Source organism: Dromaius novaehollandiae, chromosome 1 (assembly GCF_036370855.1).
Source record: "Dromaius novaehollandiae isolate bDroNov1 chromosome 1, bDroNov1.hap1, whole genome shotgun sequence".
Classification (NCBI taxonomy): Eukaryota; Metazoa; Chordata; class Aves; order Casuariiformes; family Dromaiidae; genus Dromaius; species Dromaius novaehollandiae.
Genome location: NC_088098.1, coordinates 52,386,291 through 52,410,554, shown reverse-complemented (window position 1 = coordinate 52,410,554; position 24,264 = coordinate 52,386,291). Strand labels below are relative to the sequence as shown.

The 24,264-nt window shown below is 42.0% G+C and overlaps 1 protein-coding gene and 1 long non-coding RNA gene across 2 annotated transcripts in view; one reads left to right on the top strand and one right to left on the bottom strand.

Annotated features, from left to right (window-relative positions):
• The first annotated feature begins 1 nt into the window (after position 1).
• On the top strand, positions 2-19,301 carry XPNPEP3 (X-prolyl aminopeptidase 3). Its single transcript, XM_026101605.2, has 10 exons — positions 2-334; positions 2,121-2,237; positions 4,692-5,099; positions 7,329-7,531; positions 8,448-8,510; positions 11,233-11,346; positions 13,026-13,111; positions 13,784-13,967; positions 15,462-15,582; positions 16,451-19,301. The coding sequence occupies exons 1-10, from the start codon at positions 214-216 to the stop codon at positions 16,615-16,617; spliced, it is 1,584 nt and encodes a 527-aa protein (XP_025957390.1). The 5' UTR covers positions 2-213; the 3' UTR covers positions 16,618-19,301.
• LOC112984075 (uncharacterized) overlaps positions 2,237-24,264 on the bottom strand; it is a 36,930-nt gene continuing 14,902 nt past the window's right edge. The window contains exons 5-6 of the long non-coding RNA XR_003259397.2: positions 3,781-3,861; positions 2,237-2,674 (exon numbers count right to left, since the gene is read on the bottom strand). This is a non-coding gene — a long non-coding RNA (uncharacterized LOC112984075). The remainder of the gene's footprint in view (positions 2,675-3,780; positions 3,862-24,264) is intronic.

The window sequence follows — 24,264 nt, the reverse complement described above, 5'->3', positions numbered from 1 at the left end:
CTCAGCAGCGTTACCCCCTTTCCCCCGCTGCTACAGCCGCGCCGTCCCGCAGCCACCCCCCGCGCGTCCCGCACGGGCGCGGACGGCACGGGGCAGGCGGTCGGCGCGGGCACCTAAGGCAGCACCGCGCCGCTTATTGGCGGGGCGGCGGCGTCTGGTGATGGCGTCAGGCGCTGGTGGCGGCGCGGCGCGGCGGCGGTGGAAGGCCCCGCAATGTGCGCGCCGCGCTGGCGTGGGGGGCCTGGAGGGGCGCGCAGCCCCGCGCTAGTGGCCATGTCGCGCTTTGCGGCGCAGAGGCTCGTCCCGGCGGTGAGGGGCTGGCGCGGCTTCTCAGGTCAGAGACTCCTTTCCTTCCACCTCGCTTCAGCTCAGCGGCTCGGTGCTCCGGGCCGTGTCCCCTCGGCCGGGACTGCCTCTGTCGCTAGGGCTCCGGTGACCCGCTCGGGGCGAGCCAGGGGGGCTGCCGTTGTGTTAAGCGTTACCACCGTTCAGAGCCCGTTCCCGACCCGCGCTGGCGGCACGGCGGCGGTCAGGGCCGGGCGAGCTGTGAGGCGCCCTTGCGTCGTGCTTGTTGCGGTGGGCGAGAGGGACAGGTGACTGCGCAGCGAAGTGGTGGCTCCGGTCGAGGATAAAGCTGAGGAAAGAGTGACTTCTTATTTGAAAAATAAAGTAACAGTCTGGAAAGCTTCCCGCTGTGTTCAAAACATTGCTTTATTTGATGCCTGTTGTGTTCTCTTGTCTCATCGTGAGATGTCCTGTTTGTCTTCTCTGTAGGTAGGTAGACACAGTGAAAACTGTCTCAGTTCAGACTGCACAAAAAGCAGTAATTATACTTCATTACTTAAATTTTCAGACTCTTATGCCAGTCAGACATCACATACTGAAACAGATGGTATGCTTTAAGCTATGGTAATCAGTTATCCTGCGTAAATAATCTTTGTTTAGTAGATAGCCATGTTGGTTCTCTCAGAAAATCCAGTCTATGCATTCTAGTATAAATCTCTGTCTCAGGTTCCTGAAAGGTAGGCAGCTGTTCTGCTTGTGCCCATGTGCTACAGCTTTACACTTGCTTATGCCATCGAAGAGCTGATTATCACTTTTGCTGAGAATCCACTACTGTGCCAGAGCAGCATAAATTGATTTTATAGTAGGCACATGGCGAGTGACATAAAAGAGAATCAGTTTCCAAAGCATCAGCTCTTAGATGTTAGGAAACTGATTAGCATCTCCTTCCATGTGTTTGATAATTTGTAGCTAGAAACAAGCAATACTACAGTTGCAAATGTGGCTGAGAAATCCAGAGCTGGTAAGGTTTGTGAGGGCCAGCAGACAGAGACATATTAAATGGTATTTAATTTTGTCTTATGTCTTATTGTGCCCTCCCCCTGCTCCCCAATACACACTTGTTAATTCTCATGTAAAACTGTCTGCTTTGGCAGTATAAATGGTTTGTGGGATCGGAAATGGGATACATAACTCTCTTAAGCTCCTAAGGAACTGTTTCCTATTTGGCTAATGCTGCTGCCAAGTAAGCTAGATGCCTAACAAAAGAAGAATCTTGAGCATCTTCCCTCCAAAAAAAAAAACCTTTTACGCTGCTGTAAAAGCAGTGGTATTTGATGGCTTCTTTGTGGCATTTTTATTTTTTTTAAAAAAAGGGAAAGGCCTTAAACTCTGATTGTTACATAGGAGATGTTTTTTGAGGGTGTAATCAAGACATGCTGATATGCAAGTGACCGGGGCAATTGCGGTCTTTCAAACCCTGCAGTGTCTGAGGGGAGCAAGGGAGGGAGAATGCTGAGCACATCGTGAACCCGAAGTGTTGAAATTGAGCACCTACAAACTGGCCTAGCTTTCTGGGTTTCCTTGCTGGGTTTATCAGTATTAAAGTATGTTGATTTCCTTTAATGTATTTTATGGATAATTGATCATTAGTTGAGTTGTGTATAATGACAGTTTTATGAGCAAATGTGCATGCAACAAGTTGAAAAGTTAAGGAGAGATATTGTGATAGGGGTTAAATAAATGTTATTAAGAGTCAGATGACTGCAGTGTAATTCTGAGGTTTGATATTTGGAAAGGTCTTTTACCTTGATGTGATAACATTTCTTTTCCTCTAGTTTGCAAGTCATGGGCTCTCCGGAGATTTTCCCTCCAGCCTGCCCAGCAGAAGAAGATTCCAAACCGGTATTTGGGTCAGCCCAGCCCCTTCACACACCCACACCTTCTCAAACCAGGTTAGGTTTCAGGCCCTGTATGAGCCAGTCATTGGTATTCTTTCTTTCCTCTATTTTTCTGAGATGATGTCTAGGACAGAGTGTTGATTTGCAGCATCATACAGGTGTCCATGATTTCAGCTGGTTATGATTAGCTTCATTAGGTAGTAATTGTATTTAGTAGTTACTTTCCCTGTCTGAGATGATACTGATTCCAAAACAGGCTTACATGTTGGCTTTTTACCCTTTCCCAAGGAGTGTTCTATGTCACTGATTAAAGTACTGTAGATGTTTTGTGGCAGTGGCATCTTGTAAGCTAATTGTCCTGCAAGTACAGTATGATTTGTATTAGGGAAGACTCTTTTGCATACGCTGAACTCCCAGAATGCTTCATGTACGTCATGTGAGTTGGAGAAGTGCAATTCAGAAAAAGTTTGGAGAGGTGACAGTGATAAAATCTAAGAAAAAAAAAAGGAAGTAAAAAATATATGCAAGAATTAGTCCAGAAAAATACTCTGTGTTCTTTTTCTGCAGATATATATACGGGGAGAATAGATGTGTGTGTATGTATGTATACACACACATGTATATACATATATATACATATATATGTATATTCATATATATGTGTGTGTGTATATATTAAAATCGTAGAATAATTCAGGTCAGGAGAAACCTCAAGGAGTCATCAGATCTACCCCTGTGCTCACACCTTGGCTAACTTCAATATTAGATCATGTTGCTCAAGGCCCTGCTTAAAGTCTCGTGGTAAATGAGACTGATGCTTAAAAACTACTCACAACTGAAATAGTGGAGATTAATTATAGCTGCCTGCAGTAATTTTATATTTAATAGCTATTTAACTCTATTTAATAGTGTTGTTTTCTTTAAAACAGTAAGGTATTGTCTTACTGCAATTACTGTTTAAAAAGAAACTGCCCTTAAGGCAAAGAGAGTTTACATGTCTCACAGCTGGAAGGCAAACGGGATTCCTATATTCTACTCTATTACAACTTCTAAACACCGCTGGACTGTTTGCAGTGGTTAGAAATCTGACTTGAATGGAGTGAAGTGTAGGAAATTTGCAGTGTACTATGGCAGAACTGTGGAGCCAGATTGCATTAAAACAATTTCTATGTTCTATGTAATTTCTAGATCTACAGCTTACAACAAATAAGACTTTTAGGCCAAATAGGTCCTGCGGATGTATGTTGTTGAAAAGATGTAAAGTTTAAAGCAAATACAACGATTTTTACAAATACAACAATTTTTTGAATTCTCTTTTGTCAGGGAAAAAATTCTGGATAGAACCCCCCTCCCATGCAAATATTTTCATTTAAAAAGCAGTTATTTAATGAATCCACTTACAGTATAAATGAAATTTCAATTTTAATCCTAGAATTGTTGCTGTGTAATACATTAAATAGGAAGAAAAGATTGTGAAAGTACAAGTTAACAATAAGAAAAAACAATTACATCAAAATAGGACATTAGCCACAGTAGAGATTAAGGCATTAATTTAGATCATAGTTTAAAGGAGTGTCATACTTTTTAAAGTACATACTCAGACTGTAGTTGGCTGTTCTTTCAACTTCATTCCAGTTTCTGTCGGCTTCTTGATCTCTGTACCTCTTGTTCTTTGTGACTGGAGCAATAGAAAACAAACTTTCATCTAAGAGTATTTGTTCAGTTAGAGTCCTTAGGAAATACAGTATTTAACTTCAGAAAATTCCTAATTGTTAGTTATTGAGAGCAGCTAAGTCTGCCCTGGAGAAGATTCCTTATCTTAATCAGAGAGTGACGCCAGCCTGGAAGTTGTGACTTCTTGCTACCTGGAATCCCATGATTGGTTAGGCCCTGCAAGGACAACCTCTGTGTCTCTGACTGATCTCCCACAGTATCTGTAACACTCAATCCACCCCTTATGCTTTAGACCTAGCTACTTTATGAGTTGACTTAGTGTCTATTTGAAGGGACATTCCAGCTTTATCTGATGAAATTAATGCTAAACCTGCAGAGGCAATCTTCTGTTCAATGTCCAGATGCCATAAAAAACCTCACCAATTTCCATCAGAGTCAAAGTTCAGTTTGCCTAGCCCCTTCCCCTTTTTTTCCGTGCCTTTCTGAAAATCATACCTGCCAGAATTTTGTTCCCTCAGTGCTTGGGATGTTTGTTTAAATGTGCCTGGTCAGTTTGTGGTTTCTGCCTTTGCCCAGAAATACAAAGCAGAAAGACTGGATTGATTTAAAGTAGAATTTCTTCCTTTGCGTGACAGAGGGAGCAGACTGAGTGAGGATGTATACAGGGATGGGAGCTAAAGAGGTGTATGAGAGAGCAAAGGTAAAGTTAAGGAGGGACTATAGTTAAGCCATGCGTATGAAAGGCAGCAGGGAGCAGGCAGGAATCAGGCATGAGGTTAGTAAAACATCATAAGTACATTGAATTTCTCTATCTGATTTGATTTGCACTCATAGGGGAGGTAACCTCAGGATTGTCACAGGTGGAATATGCTCTTCGCCGACACAAACTGATGGCGCTGATCCAGAAGGAGGCCCACGGCCAGGATGGACTGGACCATACAGTGATTCTGCTATCCAACCCTACGTACTACATGAGCAATGACATCCCCTACGTTTTCCACCAGGACACTAACTTTCTGTACCTCTGCGGGTTTCAGGAGCCTGACAGCATCCTGGTGCTACAGAGCCTTCCTGGCAAAGCGCTGCCCTCTCACAAGGCCATCCTTTTTGTGCCCAGGAGAGATCCAAGCCGAGAGTTGTGGGATGGGCCCCGATCAGGCACAGATGGGGCAGTTGCTCTCACAGGAGTAGATGAAGCTTACACTATTGAGGAATTCAGGCACTTGGTAACCAAACTGAAAGGTAATAGAAAACAGAGGGGAGGGAATGAGATGAGACATGGAATGTAGGGTCTTTTAGAGTTTGGAAAGTGGCCTGTGACTCCAGCTCAAACCTGGAAATGAACCTGGGGAGATGCCAAGGAGTGGGAAAGGATGGCACAGGCAGTTGAAAGTTTTCTCCTTTATACTAGCTGTTGCTGTTTGGCCTCAGAGATGGATTTTTTTTTTCCTCTTCCAAGCATGTTAATGCTCTGGGAAGCAATTGTGCTGCCTGGCTGTAGGCGTCTACCTTAAATGCCTGATTTAGGAGCCTCTGCTGATGGTAGCATCAGTGGAGAGAAGGAAGGTCTTATTTAGGTGCTCTGAATTGCCCTTATGAGAGGAAACCCATTGTTATTGACTGACTGTAGAAAAGATCTAGGCTCTTAAGTTAGGCATCTAACTTAGGCACCTAAAGCTAGCCAGTAGGACTTCCCCATCACACAATCTTAATGAGAATAATTATTAATTTTTTAGAAACTTATTAGAAAACAAAGTATTCTTGTTAGCTTCATGAGGGGTACCAATGGAAATAATATGTTTCAATATATTAGGTTTTTTCCTCTGCTCTGAATCCCTTGTGTGCTCATGCATATGCCAGTGTGCACATCTGTGAAATTTAAGGAATAGAATAAACAAGAGAGGTTGATAAACCTTGTTACTGTTTTTGTCATATCTTTTTTTGCTGACAGAGCTAGAACAAAATGAAGCACAGAAAACTTGCAGGAACTTCAAAATAGACTTGATAATGACCTACACAGGGAAGTTGTTAGTCCTTCACCTTTGTCAGCTAAATACTGACTTACTGCCTAAAATATGAAGATTACTATCCTTTAGGTTTGTTCTGTTGCATCTAACATCACCTTAGGGCCTCAATATTTATAAATCAGAGTGAACTTAAATGCATTATAAAATGAATATGATAAATTATTAGCTGAAAGCTTACGATAAAGAGGGCAAGTGCTTGGGGAATTACACAGATAAATAGAGTAAATGCTGTAGTCTTAAACACTATGCCTGCTTCTGTTTTTTTAATTTCAAAAAGGATATATTGAAAATAGAAAAGGCACAGAAAGGGCAACAAGGATGATGAAATTATGGAAAAGCTGTTATTTGAGGAGACACAAGGTAAACAAAAGTGTTCTATTTGAAAAAGAAAACAGGGTGAGGTATGAGAGAGATGAATATGCTTATGGAAGGCATGCAGAGGATGAATAGGAATGATTAGTCACTATTTTTCATAATTTACAAATAAGGAGAGCACTGAATAAAAGGATCAGGGGGCAGGTTTAAAATAAATGAAATGAATTACTTTTAAAGTAAGTTTTAAGTTGTGGAACATGCATGATGTTTGCAATGTCAAAAGCATAAATGGAGTCAAAGGTTGTTATTTCTATGGGAGAGGGAGCCATGAAGAGCAGTTAATCTTGATGATGCAGCCTTGAAAAGAAACCTGGAAGTGGGGAAGGATTGCCAAGGGGCATAAATGCCCAATCTTTTACAGGCTTTTTGTGACCTTTTGCTAATGGCTACTGTCACCACAAAAAGAGGGACTAGATGGACCTTTGCTGTGACTCAGCATGGGTCTTCTACTTGTTCCCATTAAAGACCCTTCTGCGGGGAAAATGTGGGTGCTAACCATGGTGGTCTGAAGAAATTTCAACATAGGTAAATATGTTTGTCTTCAGTGAGTTCATCTCATCTGAGTGGCTGAAATAAGCAGTTCTTCCCCAAAGATGCTCTGAAGCACAATTGATAATGCCCCCCTTTCCACGTTGTGGGTGAAAAGCAAATTGCCTTGCAGCATCAGAGAGGGCAGGCTAGGGAGCGATTCAGAACACGCACCATTGCAATGCAACTGTTTGCCTGTCTTATACAAGTTCAGCTTTCTGCATGATACACAAACTCAGAATATATCTATGCAAGATCAGTGATGACCATAAAAAAAAAAAAGCAGTATTTTTTCATACAAGTGGAGATTTGTCAAATCTACTTGTCATCATGCATTACTTATCTTCCAGGTTTTGAAGGGATAATTAATATCCTGTGATAGTGACAGTGCATATCTGGTCTGTGACCACACTGCGGATTCAGAAGAAATTAACTTTTCAAATGTAGCAGCAGCAACAGATCTAGTTTAGGAGGAGTGAGTTTGTTCAGTATCAGGAGATTTCTACTTTTATCTTTGTGTCAGCTTTGTTTTGTGTTCCAGGTGAGTCAAGTGTGATTTGGTATGACTTGACCAAGCCAGCGCATGCACAGCTGCACTCTGACTACCTGCAGCCCTTGGCTGAGATAAAAGCTCGGAGCAAAAACCACATCCAGGGCATCCGACACCTAGTGCAAAACCTTCGTCTGATCAAATCTCCTGCAGAGATTGAAAGGATGAAGATTGCTGGACAGGTGACAGCAGAGGTATGGGGTCGTGTGCTCGCATAATGAACCAATGCATTCCCTTAATCAAGGGGATGGGTGCGATGGGGTGATCTATGTTGGAGCAGTAACTTTGGTCAAGTCTATTAGTTACTTAACTGCTTGCTGTCAAACATCAGCCAGTCTCAGCTCCCTCCACATCACAAGAAGAAACAAGATGACTGCTTGCACTACCCGGTTCTCTCATTTAGCATAATTTCAGCCAAACCAAGTCAGTAACTGGTTGACTTTGCTTAAAAACAGTATCTATTCATGAACAGGGGTGTCCTCTTGTACTCCTTCCCCAGCTCCCCCTCTCCTTTTGCATGCTGTTTTCTTCCCCATTTATCTTGTTGTTTCCAAGGAAACTGGATTTTTGTGAACGTGTCATCTGCACATATCTGTCAATTGCACCTCCCTCCTCAAGTACCTCTGGAACTCATTGGCCAATTAAAAAAAAAAAAAAACCTGACAGAGATCTCCAAGGCAATTATGGTATTTTTTTAAATATTAAAATAGGTAGCCAAGTAGCAAAAAGAGACAGAGCTGGTGATTCTCTGAAGGACAAGCTGCACAGTGTGCTCCTGTTAGACAAGAGATTTCACAGGTGAGAGAACTTGTAAAATGCTAATCCTTGAGATCAGCCTCAATTATCTAATCTTCTTTTTAAAAAAAAAAAAAAAAGAAAGCAGAGTCAGTTAGCTCCTAAGTACAGTTCCATGGGATACAGAGCTTTGTTGGTTCTAGTCTTTACAGCACACTGTATTTTCAGCTTTCTCTGATTCTTGCGTTCTGGGCCAGCTGATTTTAGGCTTTACTCAAAAGATTGGGGTTTAAAGAAAAAGAGCTCTTTCTCTCAGATTCAGGCTCCTATGCTAACTGAAAGGCTTTTCTTTATTTTTCTTTTTTTTTTCCTTAGGCTTTCATAGAGACAATGTTTGCCAGCAAATCCCCAGTGGATGAAGCCTTTCTGTATGCAAAGGTGAGTATTTTGTGGTTGGAGGTGAGATAGAAGATCTGGATGTTGTTTCTCCTTCCAGAAAGCTAGGAGTGTCAGATGTCCCATAATGTGTTGGCCACTGTAGCACATTTCTGCTTCACCAATTCTTGTGGTTCCTTGGATGTGCCCTTAGCACTCCTCAGCCAAGAACTGCAGCCTTGTTTGGACAACTCCTTTGAATTAAGTCAGTGTTGCAGTAGATTGTTTTGCAGTAGGCTTAGAAAAGTCAACAGATCTTGAAGCAAGGACTTTTAATTAAAAAAAACACTTTTCTACCCCTGGAGTTAAAGGAATGTATCTTCTAACTGGTAGCTGTATTAAACTCTTACTCTCATGTAGGGGCTGGCCACAAGGTTCAGTGTTCTGCCACTGAGGATCAAATGCCTTTTCTGGAGATTTTTTGTTTGTTGCCTTTTCCTCCAAGGAGCAATACAGATGAAGCCAAAGGTCCAGGAAAGGTTATTGTGCATTTAAAGGAACGTTTTAAAAAAAAAGAAAAAAAAGAGGAGTAACCAAAAAGTAATCCTGTTTTCTAAGCCCTCTTTGAGCATGCTAGCCCGATTCTTTCAGAGAACCCTGAGTGTTGCAGCAAGTAATCCCATCAGTGATAGCGGGAAACTAAGTGAAGACTTGCAATAAGAGAGTATACAACTTAGCTGAAGGAAGTAGCAATCTGGGAGAAAAAGGGAAGAGAGAACATGGTGGTGTCGGAGAATGAGGAGGACAGAAGAGAATAAGGGGCAAAGAGAGACAAAAATGGCTAGTTTCAGAAATGCTAGAAAGAGAGAAATTTGCTGCATCTGTGTTTGGGTGAGCTGGGAGTGTGCCTCCTGGGCAAGAATTCGGTATGCCTTATCTAAGCAGATTGAGAACTCTGGAGGAGTATCAGCCCACCAGGCAGAAAATCGTGAACCGCGTGTAAGCTTTCAGTAGAGGTTTTCTACCATTTCCCCCCATCCTGTATAAGAATCCAGGGGGCATTTGGGTCTTTGTATCTTTGGGCATACAAAGACCTTATATATATCTGCAGTAAGTGTAACTTAGAATAGATGATAGAATTACAATTGATAAGAATTGATGAAAGTGATAAATTACCATTATGTTGCATTTATCTACTGTTTGCTTAATACAGTGTTATGAGATTCAAGAAGTTGATTCTTGTAAGGTGTGAGAAATTGTTAACTGTTAAAATAAAATTCAGCCTGTTTTCTACTAGCTATCTTACAAGCTATCAGCAAGTTAAATGACAAGAAAAAAAAGCTGGAAGTATAGAAGAATTGGGAAAAAAGCAAATTTTTCATTAGTAAAGGGGGTCATTTGTCTCTTCCTGTCACTCTTTTAGCAACATTTCCTACTTCTGTACATGAAAGACTTTTGCCTTGCATATCTAATTCATGTATACCTTGCCAGCACCTCTGGGATCTGCTTTCTAAGAACTTTTGCAGTTTTCACAGTAAAATCAGCCTAGGGAATTCTTAAGCTATACTTCCCCCACCGTTATTGCAGGGATGTAGTGGTTGGCTAGTTTATCTGCTACTGCAGTGTTGTTCTGTATTTAAATACAGAACCTGGTAGACAATCAGAGATACAGTTTTTAACTTATTCTATAATACAGTTTTATTATACAGAATTAATTTAAATTAGTTATAACACCTATTTGTAAAGCCTACTTCTCTGGCTAGCTTCTTAGTACATGTCAGAGTACCATAACTGTCTTGAAGCAGAACATATTTACTGAAGTTTGTGCAGACACCTCTCAGTTACAAAATAAGGACAAACTTTGGCTGGTCAGCATGTTCTGTAAGGAATTCTATAAGGAACTGCAGTGAGATGCCTGCTTGAATGACATCAGCAGGATTTGACTCTCTGTTTTGACACAGATGGCACTGAGCAGCAGTACTAACTTGTAAATAAATTGATTTTAATTAAAATACATTTTACAGCTCAATTTTTCACTCCAAATCAGGATCGTAAATCGTTTAGTAAACATGGGCATCCTGGGGTGTTCTGTCCCACATGATTTTGCTAACTATAGAAAAAACATGTTAGATACTGAGGATATAGAGTGGCTTTATAGGTATAAGTTTATTCATTTTCATGCTTTCATCTGTTTCATTGCTGAAGAAATGTAAATATCTTGGATTTTTGTTATCACTTTAGTATAGTGGCAAGACAGATTTGCTTTCATTGGCTCTTTTTTTTTCTCTGATATCAAGGTAGAGCATACTTTCAAACCTTACTGCCAGTTGGACAGGGTCATAAAAAATAGATAGTGGTCTAAATATGCTAGTACTTTATAATTTTAAACAACAAAGCACAACTGATACTGTGCTGACATTCAGAATCTTTGAAAACTTGCAAAGATATATGGGAACTGAGAGCATTACTTTATATAAGCACAAATCATCACATGAATGTATTATGACCCAATGAACGCTCGACACGGTATTTCCCAGCTTGTACCAGAGAGAACTTCCATGAGACTGGATGTGGATTTAAAAGGCCCTTTTGAAAAGTGGGTAGTTCTATATTTTTTCCTTCAGTGTTCTTGGAAATTCCCTTGGCTGCTTTCATTTAATGAACCCACTGTCCAGTTTTGCTTTGTGTTGTAAAAATTAAGATGATGGTTGTAGGGCATAAGTTGCAATAGCCCCAGGGCAGTACATCACCTGAATCAGCACTCCTCCCTGAACTGGTGTTTCAGTTTGAATTTGAGTGCCGGGCTCGTGGTGCTGACATCTTGGCCTACCCTCCTGTTGTTGCTGGTGGCAATAGATCCAACACCTTGCACTACGTGAAGAACAATCAGCTCATCAAGGTAAGCCATATGCTGTCCCGTTACTTAAAAAGCAGTGCAGTGACGCACTGTCCCCATATGTGTCCCTTAGTGGCTCCCTGTTTTGACTGAACACATCAAAACACTTTAATGGATGCTTTCATGTGAGCAAGGGACAGGAATGCTGCCTTGGTTAGCTTTATTGTCAGTAACAGCAACTTGGCAAATTCCAGTCTCTTTCTCTCCTCTTTGCACTTGCTGCTGTGCTTTTCTGAAGAGTGGAAGGGCTTGCAGACAAGCTTGCAAACACTCCATTTAACAAGCGTATCTGCCTACACCATGTGTTTCTGCTGTCCCTGTTGTGCAGCAAGCATGCAGCACTGGATGGATTGCTAACCTCAGAGAAGAGAGGGGCAGCTGCAGCAGGCAGGCTGAAGGCACTCTGGGGGCCTTCTGCTGTCCCTGGCGTTGCTTGGTCTTGCTTTGCAATGTAAGGTGCAGTAACACATTTCCTCTCTGGCTAAGCTGAAAAGCATTTCAGACTTGGTGTAGCCTAGCAAAGCAGGGAGGCGGATTAAGGAGGGAAAGGAACAGAATTAACTGTTGAGAGAGGCAGATTAAATGGTAGGTAAGTTAACATATCTGCCTTATTTTCAGAAGTCTGTATTACTGATTTTGAATCTACATCCAGCTTTCCTGACAAAAAAATCTTTAGATTCACATAGGTATTTTGAGGAGCAGTGTTGCCCCATTGCTGTATTCATGATTCACTTTTCAGTGGAGCATGTTTTTCCTCTGCATTAATGCAGGATGAAGCTTTCCCGCTAGCACTATCTTTTCTTGAAGCTGGTGTGCTAGCAGACCTTGAAATGATCTGCACAGACGCATGTACAAAAGATATGACAGGCTGCTTTTGGCAGAAAGAAGCCTCATTCGTTGTACTGTCGTCCAAGGTCAAGCATGCTCATGTAACTCCAGTTGCTTCCGTTAAAGTTGCATTAAATCACTCTTAGTTTTTCAGAAACTGGTAGGTAGGAGGTTAAACCCACAAACTTGACTTTTGCTTTTTTCTTCCTTTGTGTGCTGCCTCCTACAGATTTTGTTGTCAACTGGCATAACAAAGTATCTAATTTGGAAGGTGTCTCTAAGAGAGACTTTTAAGATTTTCTGTAGCAGTGGGTGCACTGTGATTTTAAATGTGCATGATCTCAAAAGTATTGAGTGTCGTCATGGTAGTAGGGTGTCCAACTCTGCTTGGCCCCATTGTGCTGTCGCATCTTCTTGCAAAAGCTGAAGCAATGCTACCTTTAGGCCTCCTCTACTCTAGTAGAGGAGTACAGGAGTCTCTGGTGTAGCTTGCTGCAGTAGGAGATCGAATAGGGCTAGTTTTTCAGAGCCCCGAACAGCTCAAGGGAAATGTCGTGTGGCTTTTTGGTGGTTTCTTTTTTTTTTTTTTTGAGTGAAAGGGTTCGAACATCAGCTTATTAGAGTTCAGACTTTCTAGATAATCATAATAGTTAGAGACTACCTTGCAGAGAAACAATCCAACTGGAAGAGCTTGTTTATAAACAGTAGCACTTAGAATGATGCTCTGCAAGAGGAATATATGTCTCTGCAGTTACTCTGAAAAAATAAATACATAATCTTCTTGCCTGATCTCAGACAGAGAAATCAACTTGATAGCTGGACTGACCCACAGGGCCTTTTTTCGTATTCTCCAGGATGGTGAACTGGTCTTGCTAGATGGTGGATGTGAGTCTTCCTGCTATGTAAGTGACATCACACGTACCTGGCCCATCAATGGAAGGTAGGCTGACACAACGTGGTCTTGAAATACTGTGAGAAGCTCTTAAATGATTGGTGGTTCGTAACAAGAGCATGTGTGTGTGTAGTCTGTGTGTGAATAGTTTTAATATGTCCCAATCTATGGTTCTTCAGAGTAATCAAATTATATAAATCAATCTTTCAGCGCAAGAAGTTATATTCCCTACTACCTCATTAATCACTGCATGAATATGTGTGATTACTGCTATTTTAAGCTGTTAAGGTATGCTTAAAGTGCAGAGAAGGCTCTCGTAATTCTTCATTCAACTGTTGCTAAGTCTGGTTGTGCGTAAGGGAACAGGAGTTTAGCTGACCTATACGTGACTGTGGCAGTTGTGAATAAGCTGGTATAGTGTCCTTGTGGTTGTATGTTTGATTCCTGTGTTTTTGCTCAAGTGCATCCCTTTTCCAGTGATAGGCTTGCCCTGCTCTGCTTCAGGATTAGGATGTCAGCCAAGTAATCCTGCCTCTTCCCAGTGTATGGAAGGGCATGTTTCACTGATGTCTTGTCTGGCATTTCATATAAGGAGCCAGTTGCTTTTTTTTTTCTCTTTTACTGCTCCAGCATTGAACTGAGTCTGTCTCCAGAACAGCTTCTGGGTAGAGGGGTTGATTGTGAAAAATGCCTTTTGTTCCTTTTCTTGCTGGTTTTCAGATTCACTGAACCCCAAGCAGAACTATACCAGGCTGTCCTGGATATCCAAAAGTCTTGCCTGAGCCTCTGCTCCCCAGGCGTCAGTCTAGAGAATATCTACAGCCTCATGCTGAGCCTTATTGGACAGAAACTGAAAGAGCTGGGAATCCTAAAGAGCAGCATCACTGAGAGCTACTTCTTCAAGGTACTTAAGTATTTTTACTCCAGCTTTCCTCACTGGGACTGACTGTTGCCTCTTTAGGTTACATTAGTGGTTTACTTTTTATCAGGATCATGTTCCTAAAGTGAATCTTCTAGTTGTCTCCACTTACTATGCTTTAATTTGTGTCGTGGGCTGGTCTCAGCACAGAAGCTCGATTTCTTTTAGATGAAGCTAAACTGGAAGGTATGTTCCAACCCCTGTGGGCATTCAGTCCACAAACTGATCTGAAGTAACCCCCCAAGTCCTATATGCATGTAGTATGGATGCTGGTCCCTCAGAACCTGCTATTTCACTCTGCAGATCCATTCCCATTAATCTGTGCTACTTGTTATTGTAGATACAGCTTTAGAATACAGACAGCCTGAAGGGACCTATAGGGAAACTGCCGCTAATGCAAAAGTCCAGGTTCTGGGCCGACTGCAGGCAATCAGTCCTAGTTGTGTGATCTGTTTAACACAGCATAAATCCGCACCGTCACCAAAAAGTGCAGCCTTGTCTTCTGTCTTTCCTCCCGCTGCCTCTTTTGCACTTCTTTGCGCCAGCATTGGGATTCACAGAGCTACTTGATGAACAGCTGGGGGAAGTGGTCTGCCTCAAAGCTGAACCTGCAAATAAAACAGTGCTAGTTTGCAGTTAGAGAAGTTGCTCTGGTCCCGCTCACTGCAAACTTGCATGATTGCTGATGCCAATGCAGGAAGGATGGCAGGAACCAGGTGACAGAACTACGCTTTGGTAGCAGCACAGATTTCTGCCAGATTTAATTGTCCTGCAGCACTGGTACAATAACAGCACACGTCCCCGCTTGTGAACAGAAGCCATTCCAGTTTTTCTCGGCAGGTGGCAGCACAGCCAGATGAGACCAGCATCTGCAGTTCAGTCCGCAGTGAATGTGAGGGACATGGGGGCAGAGGGAGGGATTAGCTCTTGTGATTCCTGCTGACAAGGGGCTCCTTTCTGGAGAGAGAGGATTAAGATGGTGCAGGGGAGTCAGTGCCCAGGAGAGGTGGATTCAAATTCTGCAGCTTCTGAGTAAAATCAACGCAGCATCCTCTCTGTAATGCACAAGACACCTCTTGGCCACATTATATAGCAGCTGTGTCAGCTGCTGCTGTTTGTCAGAGACTGCTGATGGGAGCAATGTGGGGCTGGGATGTTTAAGGGATGAAGAGGTTTGAGGCAGCAAAGTTCAGTGAGCCAAAAGCTGAAGCCTTGCCTGGCATGTTGAGGGACTGATGTGCTTGGGCTGTTCTTTTCAGTAAGGGGGAAAGTTAATCTGCAATCGACTCAGAAGAGGCAGCTGGTATGGTTGGGTTTTGAGGGCCCTCTAGTTCTGGTAAATGGAAAGCAGCCCCTGGTGACCTTCTAGTAACGGCAGTGAGACTGCTAAGCATATTCCTCTGCTCTCTCTTTTGTATTGGAATAACAGGTTGGACTGTGCTTAACTACCTCAGTGACACTTGTTTTGTCTTCTGCCAGGCTGTTCGAAAGTACTGCCCACATCATGTGGGCCATTACTTGGGCATGGATGTACATGATACCCCAGATATGTCCCGATCGCTCCCACTCCAGCCAGGCATGGTGATAACCATTGAACCAGGTAAAAAGATAAGCAGTCAGTGCTGGACTAAAAACCTGTAACACTAAGGGTAACAGTATCTGTTTGAGTAGTTGGTTGATCCTCAGACCAAAGCATTCAAGTCCTTTCTTATGAAATCGAAAATGATTACAGCATTGAAAAGCCTTTAGGTATCTCCCTCTCAAATGCATTACAATATTGGAAAATGTTATTTCCCACCCAAATACAGCCAAGGTTACAAATTGGGAGAGTAAGCTCTCAAAACGTGTCTGTACAGCAGAAAGCAGACTGGCATACAGATCTCTCACTGCTAATGCTTGACCCGCAGGAGCCCAGGCCAACTGCAGTGCAGAGAAGCAGAGTAAATTCACTTGTGCTGTGATCTGTGTTACTGTGACTAAACCACTATCAGTCACTGGTAGTGTAAGTCCCTCCTGAGTGCTGCAGTCTGCAATTATAGGCATTAACAACTTCTTTTTGCAAATTTGGCCTTTCACGACGAATCTTTCTTTCTGCTTGTCACTCGCTTTGGAGCTGTCAGCTGAAAACTGATATTTAATGCTTGGATCTTCTCTCTTCCTATTCAGATCATTGTTAAAATCATCTTTGTGAACACAGCATTGAGAGCAAGAAGTGCAGAAAGGCCAGCTGTAATTGTGAAACTCTTTATTAACATGCTAGCGTTTGTACACACTGAGAAACTTTCCTTTCTTTGTGCACCAACTGCCATGATTGTAGGGAAAGAGGGCAGCTTTCCCTGTTAAACTTTCTCTGGGTCAGTGTCTGTTAGGTTGCTGAAAATCCAACCCTGCTCTCATGGCTGTGCAATAAGGCAGAGGCGTTGCTCTGAAGAGTGTTGAGAGGGTTTTAATTCCTTCCCTTCTTTCAGGCATTTACATCCCTGAGGATGATGTGAGCGCCCCAGAGAGGTTCCGTGGCATCGGTGTGCGCATTGAGGATGACGTTGTGATAACGGAGGATGCGCCGCTCATCCTGTCTGCTGACTGTCCCAAAGAGATTGACCACATTGAGCAGATCTGTGGCCGCAGCTCGTGATATCCCTTCTTGCCTCTTGCACCCTCCTCAGGAGGCACAGCCCTCCAGGAATGCAGCCCCCTGCAACTGACTGTAGTAGTCAAGCGATGGGTGGTGTGGACTGTTGATGGCTGCTTTGAGACTGTGGGGCTGGGAGGTGGAATGGAAATAGCTCAGGCAGTGAGGGCTGAAAAGCAAAGTAACCTTTTGTGTGTGTTTCTCCCCTCTGATTTGGTTAGGGCTGGTGTTGAGCTGTTGTAGAAGGTGGGGGTGGATTCATCACCCTTCTGTGTGGCTCCCCATGTTTCAGTGCCTTTGGAGGGATGAGTTTTGTCAGTGCTACCAGCAGAGCTTCTGCCTGGTCCCTTTACGCATGCATGGGTGCTGCTGCTGAGAGCCAGGGCCCTGTTGTTTACCCTTTAGCAATAGTTTCACAATGGTCAAATTTTAAAAGTGAAACTTTGAAAAATGCTATTTTGGAGGAATAAGCTGTGTCAGACAGCTTTGGTTTCTATAGAACCTTGGAAGGAAGAGACTTGACAGTCAGGAAGATTGGTCCTGGGAGGGGGTAGTTTTAACTGAAGTCTCTTTAGAGAAGAAAATTTCTGGCATTCTGAGGGTAAGGATGTGTTTGGGCCTTGTTCAAGCAGATGCCAAATAGGCCAACAGCAGGAGAAAAAAGCCTCATCTGGTCTTTCAGCATACAATTACCAAGAGGGCTTGGTAATTGTAGAAGGGACCGATAGAGCTCAGGAGGGTTGGACATACCCGTTCTCGCTGCCTTCCACATTCCTTCATTTTTGTTCCAAATCTCCATTGCAGTCTGCTGTTCTGAGCCTGCCTCTACCCTGGGAAGCAGGGCCGTGCTGGGCTTCACTCGTGAGCTCCTGGTTGTTGCCTACATATGAGTTTTCCTGTAAGGGCAAAACAGTGTGTGGGGCACTCACAGCACCTTTCTGGTTTTACTGTAGCCACCAATAGTTTCAGCAATGCATTTCTGAAGAGTCTGCAGTATGGTGAGTTGGAGGTCTTTATAGGGCTTTTGTGGAGTAATTTTCCTTTTCAAAACACTGTAGGCATGATCACAGCTGCCTTTTGGTTTGTGCCAAGTGTAGTCAATAACTAATGCTCTGTGATAATATTTCTGAGGAAGCTGCAAATATAATTAGTGGCTGGGATGGATTAGGAGTAAAGAGTTGAGTCCTTTCTCAGCATCAGCCTACTACCCAAGCCACTGTATGCAGTAGTAAATATACTTACTAGAGGCAAACATGATGTTTGTTATTTACTGAAGGTATTTTGACAATCAACTTTTTATTTAACATATGTGAAAAATGCCTCTAATTACTGCATCTCTTGTTATTTATGCTTGCTTTTGCTTCACATCATCTTTTTTCCTCTCCAGTTATAAATTTCAGGCTTTTCCTCAGTTATTGCCAGTTTTCCTTCTCATTATCTTGCTATATTGTCTCTTTTTGGCCCACCATAATGTCAGTGCTTCCTAATCCCTGATCTTCTTGCTAATCAGTGTCATTGCCTCTCTCCTTGTCTGCCCTCGGTCCTCACAGTGGATGTTGTCAGAAGCACGTGGGGAAGGTAGTCAGGGTTCCTGAGTTCCACTTCTGGTTCTGGTGCTGACCGTGTAACCTCTAGCAAAATCTGCTTTATTTTTTACTCAGTGTTTCATTTTTCTTAGTGAATGCCACTCTGGGTGTTGTGCATGTCCCATTGCTTTTCATGGGAGATGGGTGCATGCACCAGGGTGTGAATTTGGCACTTGAAAGGCAGCCAAGACATGCTAATATTTTATTTTTTAAGCATAATAGAAAGTAAATGCTTTTATGTATCAGTTTATGCCTAGTTAAGAGAACCTGCTGATTTTTGATGGAAGTCTTTGTTAGATGCTCATGTGTTACTGTACCAAGTACACTGTAAACCGTTGGAAGGAAGGCTCATTAAGTATGAACACACAGGAATGATTATTTTTGATGTTCTTTGGGTCTGTAACACATTGTTTGTTGTTCCAATTACACATATTAGAGCCGCATCAACCAGAACAAATCTTGAATTTTGGAACTATGTAAGCAGCTAAAAATAACGTTATCCTGAGAGCTACACGCGTGTGCTGAACTGGATATCTGCTTCTGTACCTAATTGCAGAGGTAATGATTGTACTTAATGTAAATAAGCCTTTGAAATACATACAAAAAGTTGTTTTTAAAATAAAACAATTTGTAGAAAGTCATTTCTTGGGCCATCAAGTTGCATGCCTGTTGAGCAGATATAAGCACTTCCAGGAAGAGCATTATTTTTCAGGGAGATTTATAAATTATGTGTAATTTATCTTTGACTTGAAATAACATTATCAAATGCAGGCACATACTAATTACTGAACACTCAGGAAAACCCTGCAACATGCAAACACCAATAGATCTTAGGAATATTGAGGATGAATGTTTCTGTCAGGAAAGAAGTATTTGTGATTCTGCTGAGCGTGGAGTAATGGATCTGCTAGGGCTGCTGTGCCCCCCATACTGTTAAGTGTGTCTGATTTAGGTTTGGAATTGCTCTGTATTCTGTATTTCTTCCACAGTGTTTAGCCATTTCTTCAGCATAAACTCCTGCTAATGTTTTGAATGTGTTGTTCCATGTAAAGAAGAGTGCATTTTGCAGAACATATTAAATTTGAGTTTTATCAACTTAAATATTTGAAGGTTTTTTCTCAATTGCCACAGGTGGATAATCAGAGTACCACCTGGGACCTATATAGATGTGACAGTGTCCCTTGAATAAAATCCAGTTCATGAATATTTTACATGTCCTTCATCAAGAAAGTGTAAAGAGTCCCTTCTCAGGCTGCCCATAACAGTGACGTACCTCCCTAATCAGCAGTCCTGTACTGCCAGATTTACAGACTCTCTCTACCATTGAAGAGATACCTTGCTCCAACCACCTGGGTGCAGGAGCAGCTCTCACTGGCCACACAAGTTGTCAGCTGCTTGGGAGGATCCCTGGAAGTGAATCCCCTTCCTGATCCTAGCTCTGGAATCCACTTGGTTTGTAAGAGCTTGAGTATGTATAACCTTAAGGCATCTCTTCTTGGGGCTTCTTGGTTGAAAGGAAATTGAGGTATATGCAAGCGCTTTTGAGGAGAGATTTTGTTGGAACTGTGGCAAAAGTCTTAGGGGAATCAGAGTATGAGGCAAAATTTTCAGATCAAAGCCAGCCATCCCTGCAAAGAAGCTGCTTGGTGTTCAGAGGAAGCCCAGGAGCCTTTGCTTTGCTTTCCCATTTTACAGTCTACCAGACCACCTGCTCTGTTTGCAGAGGACTTGTTGGTAGTGGAAGTCCTGTTGTTAAAGCACAGTCTGAGCAGAGGCGCTAATTTGTAGATTTGCTTCCAGTGTCAAAGTTGAGAGAAATCTGGTATTTAACACAATTTGGCATTCAATCTCTGTTATCTGTGAAAAATACAGTATGTTTTTTCTAGAATTGCATCTATTATTTTGTGAAGGGATCTGATGGCGTAGGAAGGATCTGCAAATTGAGGGAGCATTCAGAAAAGAATGAAGATGGAGAAATTTGGAATGTACAATGCAATATAGAAGATTCACGAGAAAGGCACAATTTGGAGCTGTGGGGATGTGTGCAGGTGGAGCTGAGAGCAAGGAGAGAACAACAGAGTATAAAATGGCTGTTTTCAGGGCGGTGCAATAGCTGTAAAACTAGTTTCACTAGCCAGGAGACCCTGATTGATTTGCCCTACTCAGGAGGGAGAACAAAGGAGGCAGATTGTATTGATGAACTTGCTCTTAACAGTTTAATTATTTGAAAAAAAAATCAATAGAATTATCATATGAGAAAGTTTTTTGCAGTTTTATGTTATTGCTCATGTGTCAGATTTTAAATAATGTGAAGGGGAAAAAGTACATTTCTAGACAAAACCTTCATTATGATGGAGGGAGCAAGGCTGAGGTTACATACTCTTATGCTACCCAAATTACTTCTATGGAAATTTAGTAATTACTCCCAAGAGAATTATTATAAAGCAAAAAGAGTTAGGGTTAAACTTAGAAAAAATCCGTAAGAGATAAATGACCAAAATGCTTTAGTCATGTTGAGATGCTTAATACTTTGTGTAATTGGATAACAAAACTCTGCATTGCAATAGATTGACATTTTTTGATTTCTTTTAAACTGAGTTGTCTAGAAGCCTATGGAGGCATCTTTTCATTAGTATGCAGATCTAAGCCTTTAAATTTACGTCTCTGAGATCATTTCAACATCTCTGTTATGCATGCTACCTACATATATGTTTAGCTTCAACCTGATTAGAAATAGTCATTTGGGCACTGTCACAGGGCTGGCTGTGGCAGTGCCTCTGGCTTATAAAATTCATTGTATTTCAGAGGTGTAACAATATGTAACTTTAAAGCAGAATTTGTAATAGAAATTGATAGCAAGGCATGGCAGGCTCAGTGATGCTCAATTTCTCCCCTCAACTCACTTGGCCTTCTCGGAGTTTGTCTTTTTGTCCTCTCTTAACTGGCTGCTAGCTGTGCGCCTTTCTCACTAGCAGCAACTGGAGCAATGCCTGTCTTCCTGGGACAAGTCATGCCACAGTCCACTGGGTTGTTTCTCAAAAGCACCACCCAGTATTTTGCTAACCAGTAACAGACTCTTCTGAAGACAGGCAGAAAGGAAGATGGAAAACCTTCCAGGTCTGTGTGTATTACCTTCTTTTACTGACTCATACCATGTAGGGCTTTCTTTAAACTACCTTGACAGAATTGTCCATTAACAAAGGTAAAGAAGTAATTAATTCCTATCTAGGTAAGCCTGATGCTTGCATTTGAGCAATCAAAAAGTAAATAAGGAAGTTGGTAGTAGATCCAGGAGGGAGAATGGTTACCGTAGGGTTCAAAATGTTCTTTTCTTTGGACATCGAGGAAACAAGGTGTTGCAGAAGGGATGCGCAGGCTCGATTTGGGAACTTCTTGGGAATGCCGGTGTCAGACACGCTGCGGTGGGACAGAGCTGACTGACAATAGTTGAAACTTTTAAAGGAATCTCTTTTTTTGTGATCCAAGAGAAGAATCACTGCAGAAGAGGCTGGGAATGCTCAGCCTGAGGTTTGATGGTCAGGCTCGAGGTGAAGCTGGGAGTCCAGCAAAAACTGCTTGAAACGCAATTCCTGCCGGGGCAATAGGCTCACTTCAGCTATGAGAGTGTCTGCTGCAGTTTGTGTCAGTAAACTAGGCCAGTGTGAGGGAGAGGCTCGGCCTCTCTGTGTGCTGGGCAGAACAAGGCTTCTGCCTTTGTGTGCACTTCTGAGAGAGTAATACAAAATGGGACTGGCCACTGATCCAAGTTTATGCAGTCTTACCCTCCTAGTAGGAAATAGCAGACCTCATGTAACTTCTTATCATGTGAATCCTTTACTCAGAGAGGAAGTGAAAGTTTGGGGATAGTATGTTTTGCTTTTCCAGTCTAACGTGCACACATCAAATCAGTTTTATTTGTAGGAGCTGCTACCATTACCTCTGTAACTAATGGTATTACATCTCAGCTGTGGACATGCAGCAGACATGACAGTCATTCAGAATAGGCAGGGCTGTTAATGCTGTAGCTAGCAGGGACGGGTTTTTAAGCTTTGTCTGTGCATGCCTCATTCCAGACAACAAAAATGGGTGGTTTTGATGCTACTGCTGAATACCCTTTCTTACCTTCTCTTGACAGACTGTGGTCATTTCTGTGTAGAAGCCTTAATGAAGTTTGTCATTTGTGTTGGCCTCCCTATGCTGTGGTCATGATGTGCCATCAGGCTCCCACTTTGATCTGGTAGCTACTTAGTACCATTGTGTCCCAGATAGACAAGGTCTGATACTGGTGTATCTGGGATTAGGAGAGTTCCCATCATGGGATTGAAACTGCTGTGGAGTCAAGTCTGGTTGTTTCTTCCCTGCACTGTGTGTATGTTCTCTCAGCCCAGTTGCACTCATCATCTTGTCCTTAGAGCAGGAGAGACTTGATCCTACAGACAGCTCAGAAATGTCCAGTCCTTTCGTTCCCAGGCAGCTGCACCATGTTACAGAGGCTTTAAATCTCCAACTGCCTTTCCAGCTGTTTCTCCTCCGGACTTGTAAAGATACTAGTCAGCAGGCAAAAAAGCAGCAGCCTTCAGTACGCTTGTCGCACTGACCTATTACTTGTCAGATTCCATAAGGTACCGCTGAGATTCCTGTGATGCATTGCAGATATCTGGTATGTATATTGCTTTCTAATTTATGCTTTACCCCATTCTTTTTTCCAGGAGATGAGCTTTTTAACAGCTACATGGGTGTTACTGTGGCGACTGTAACCAGGCAAAAACATACAGTTCATATTGAGATAGTCTACATTTGTGAACTCAGATATGATTAAAAGATTTTTGAAGGCACACTATACTTTTTTCTGCCTTCCCCTGCACAACAGAGAAAGCTTTCTAATGAACTTTCAGTTACAAAGTATAAAGTGGAAATGTATCATTCATCTTCAAAAGCATGTGTGTATTTTTATATATATATATGTATACAAAAATATAAATATAAAAACACACACATATATTATGCACACAAATGTTGTGACTTCTTGCTAGTTAGAGACTTAAAAGAGCTTTTCACCAAGCTTAATTAGGATTGTTTACATGCTTTGACTCTGCATTTCTTTATACTTTATTTGGATTTTTTGTTGAGCTTAATTTTAACTTTGAGTTTCTAGGGTGTATATTCTTGGGATTTTGGATAATTATGCTATCTCTGTAATATATTTCACTGAGATGTAGTCTTAACTTTGCCTCCATCTTAAGATTTTTCTTCTATTGTATGTCATTTCCCTGCCATATGAGGCTTTTGAGGAGACAGCATTCGGTGAATCTCCTGCCCAGTGCTATCTGAATCTATCTGAAAGATATCTGCTATCTGAAAGATGAGATCATTACTCTGGAAACGCCGAAACTGTTTACAGTTTCATGTAACGTGAGTTGTGAACCCAAATTTATCACTCGCACCTTTTTTTTAAAAGAAGTTAAGTTAAAGAATTAACTAAAAGGAGGATTGTAGTGCAAATTTAAATACCTAATATAATCATCATGATAATCAACATAATAATCTCAGCTATTAGATATAGAGCTGCTAATTTCTTCCAGTGTGCAACTTTCTCTCCCAAATTTCAGTGAATGTTAACAATGTATTAGAAACCTGATAATCTGTTTCTCTAAGTTCATTTAAGACAAGAAATGCACCAAATGCTACATTTCTTAAGGAATCAATTTTTAATGACTCATAAGCTAATAAAGGCCTGACTTGAAAATCCTCTAGAATATCACCTGTCTTCAGTTAATAGATTCACAGAATTAAAGGGTAGGAGGCACCCTTTGATCATGCAGTTTGAGCACCTTCCTGTAACAGCCATTGCATTTTACCTGCCTAATTTAGCACTGAACCCAGTAGCTTGCCTGTGACAGCAACAGATCCCCCAGTAAGGTATCAAGCCTTGATATGAAGATGGGGGAGGGTGAGGGAAGAGATGGAGAATTGCTTATTTCAGTAATTTGCTCTAGCTCTTAATCACCCCTACTGTTAAAAATATATCTCCCCCCTCCCCCTCGAAAAGGCTTTATAAGGATAA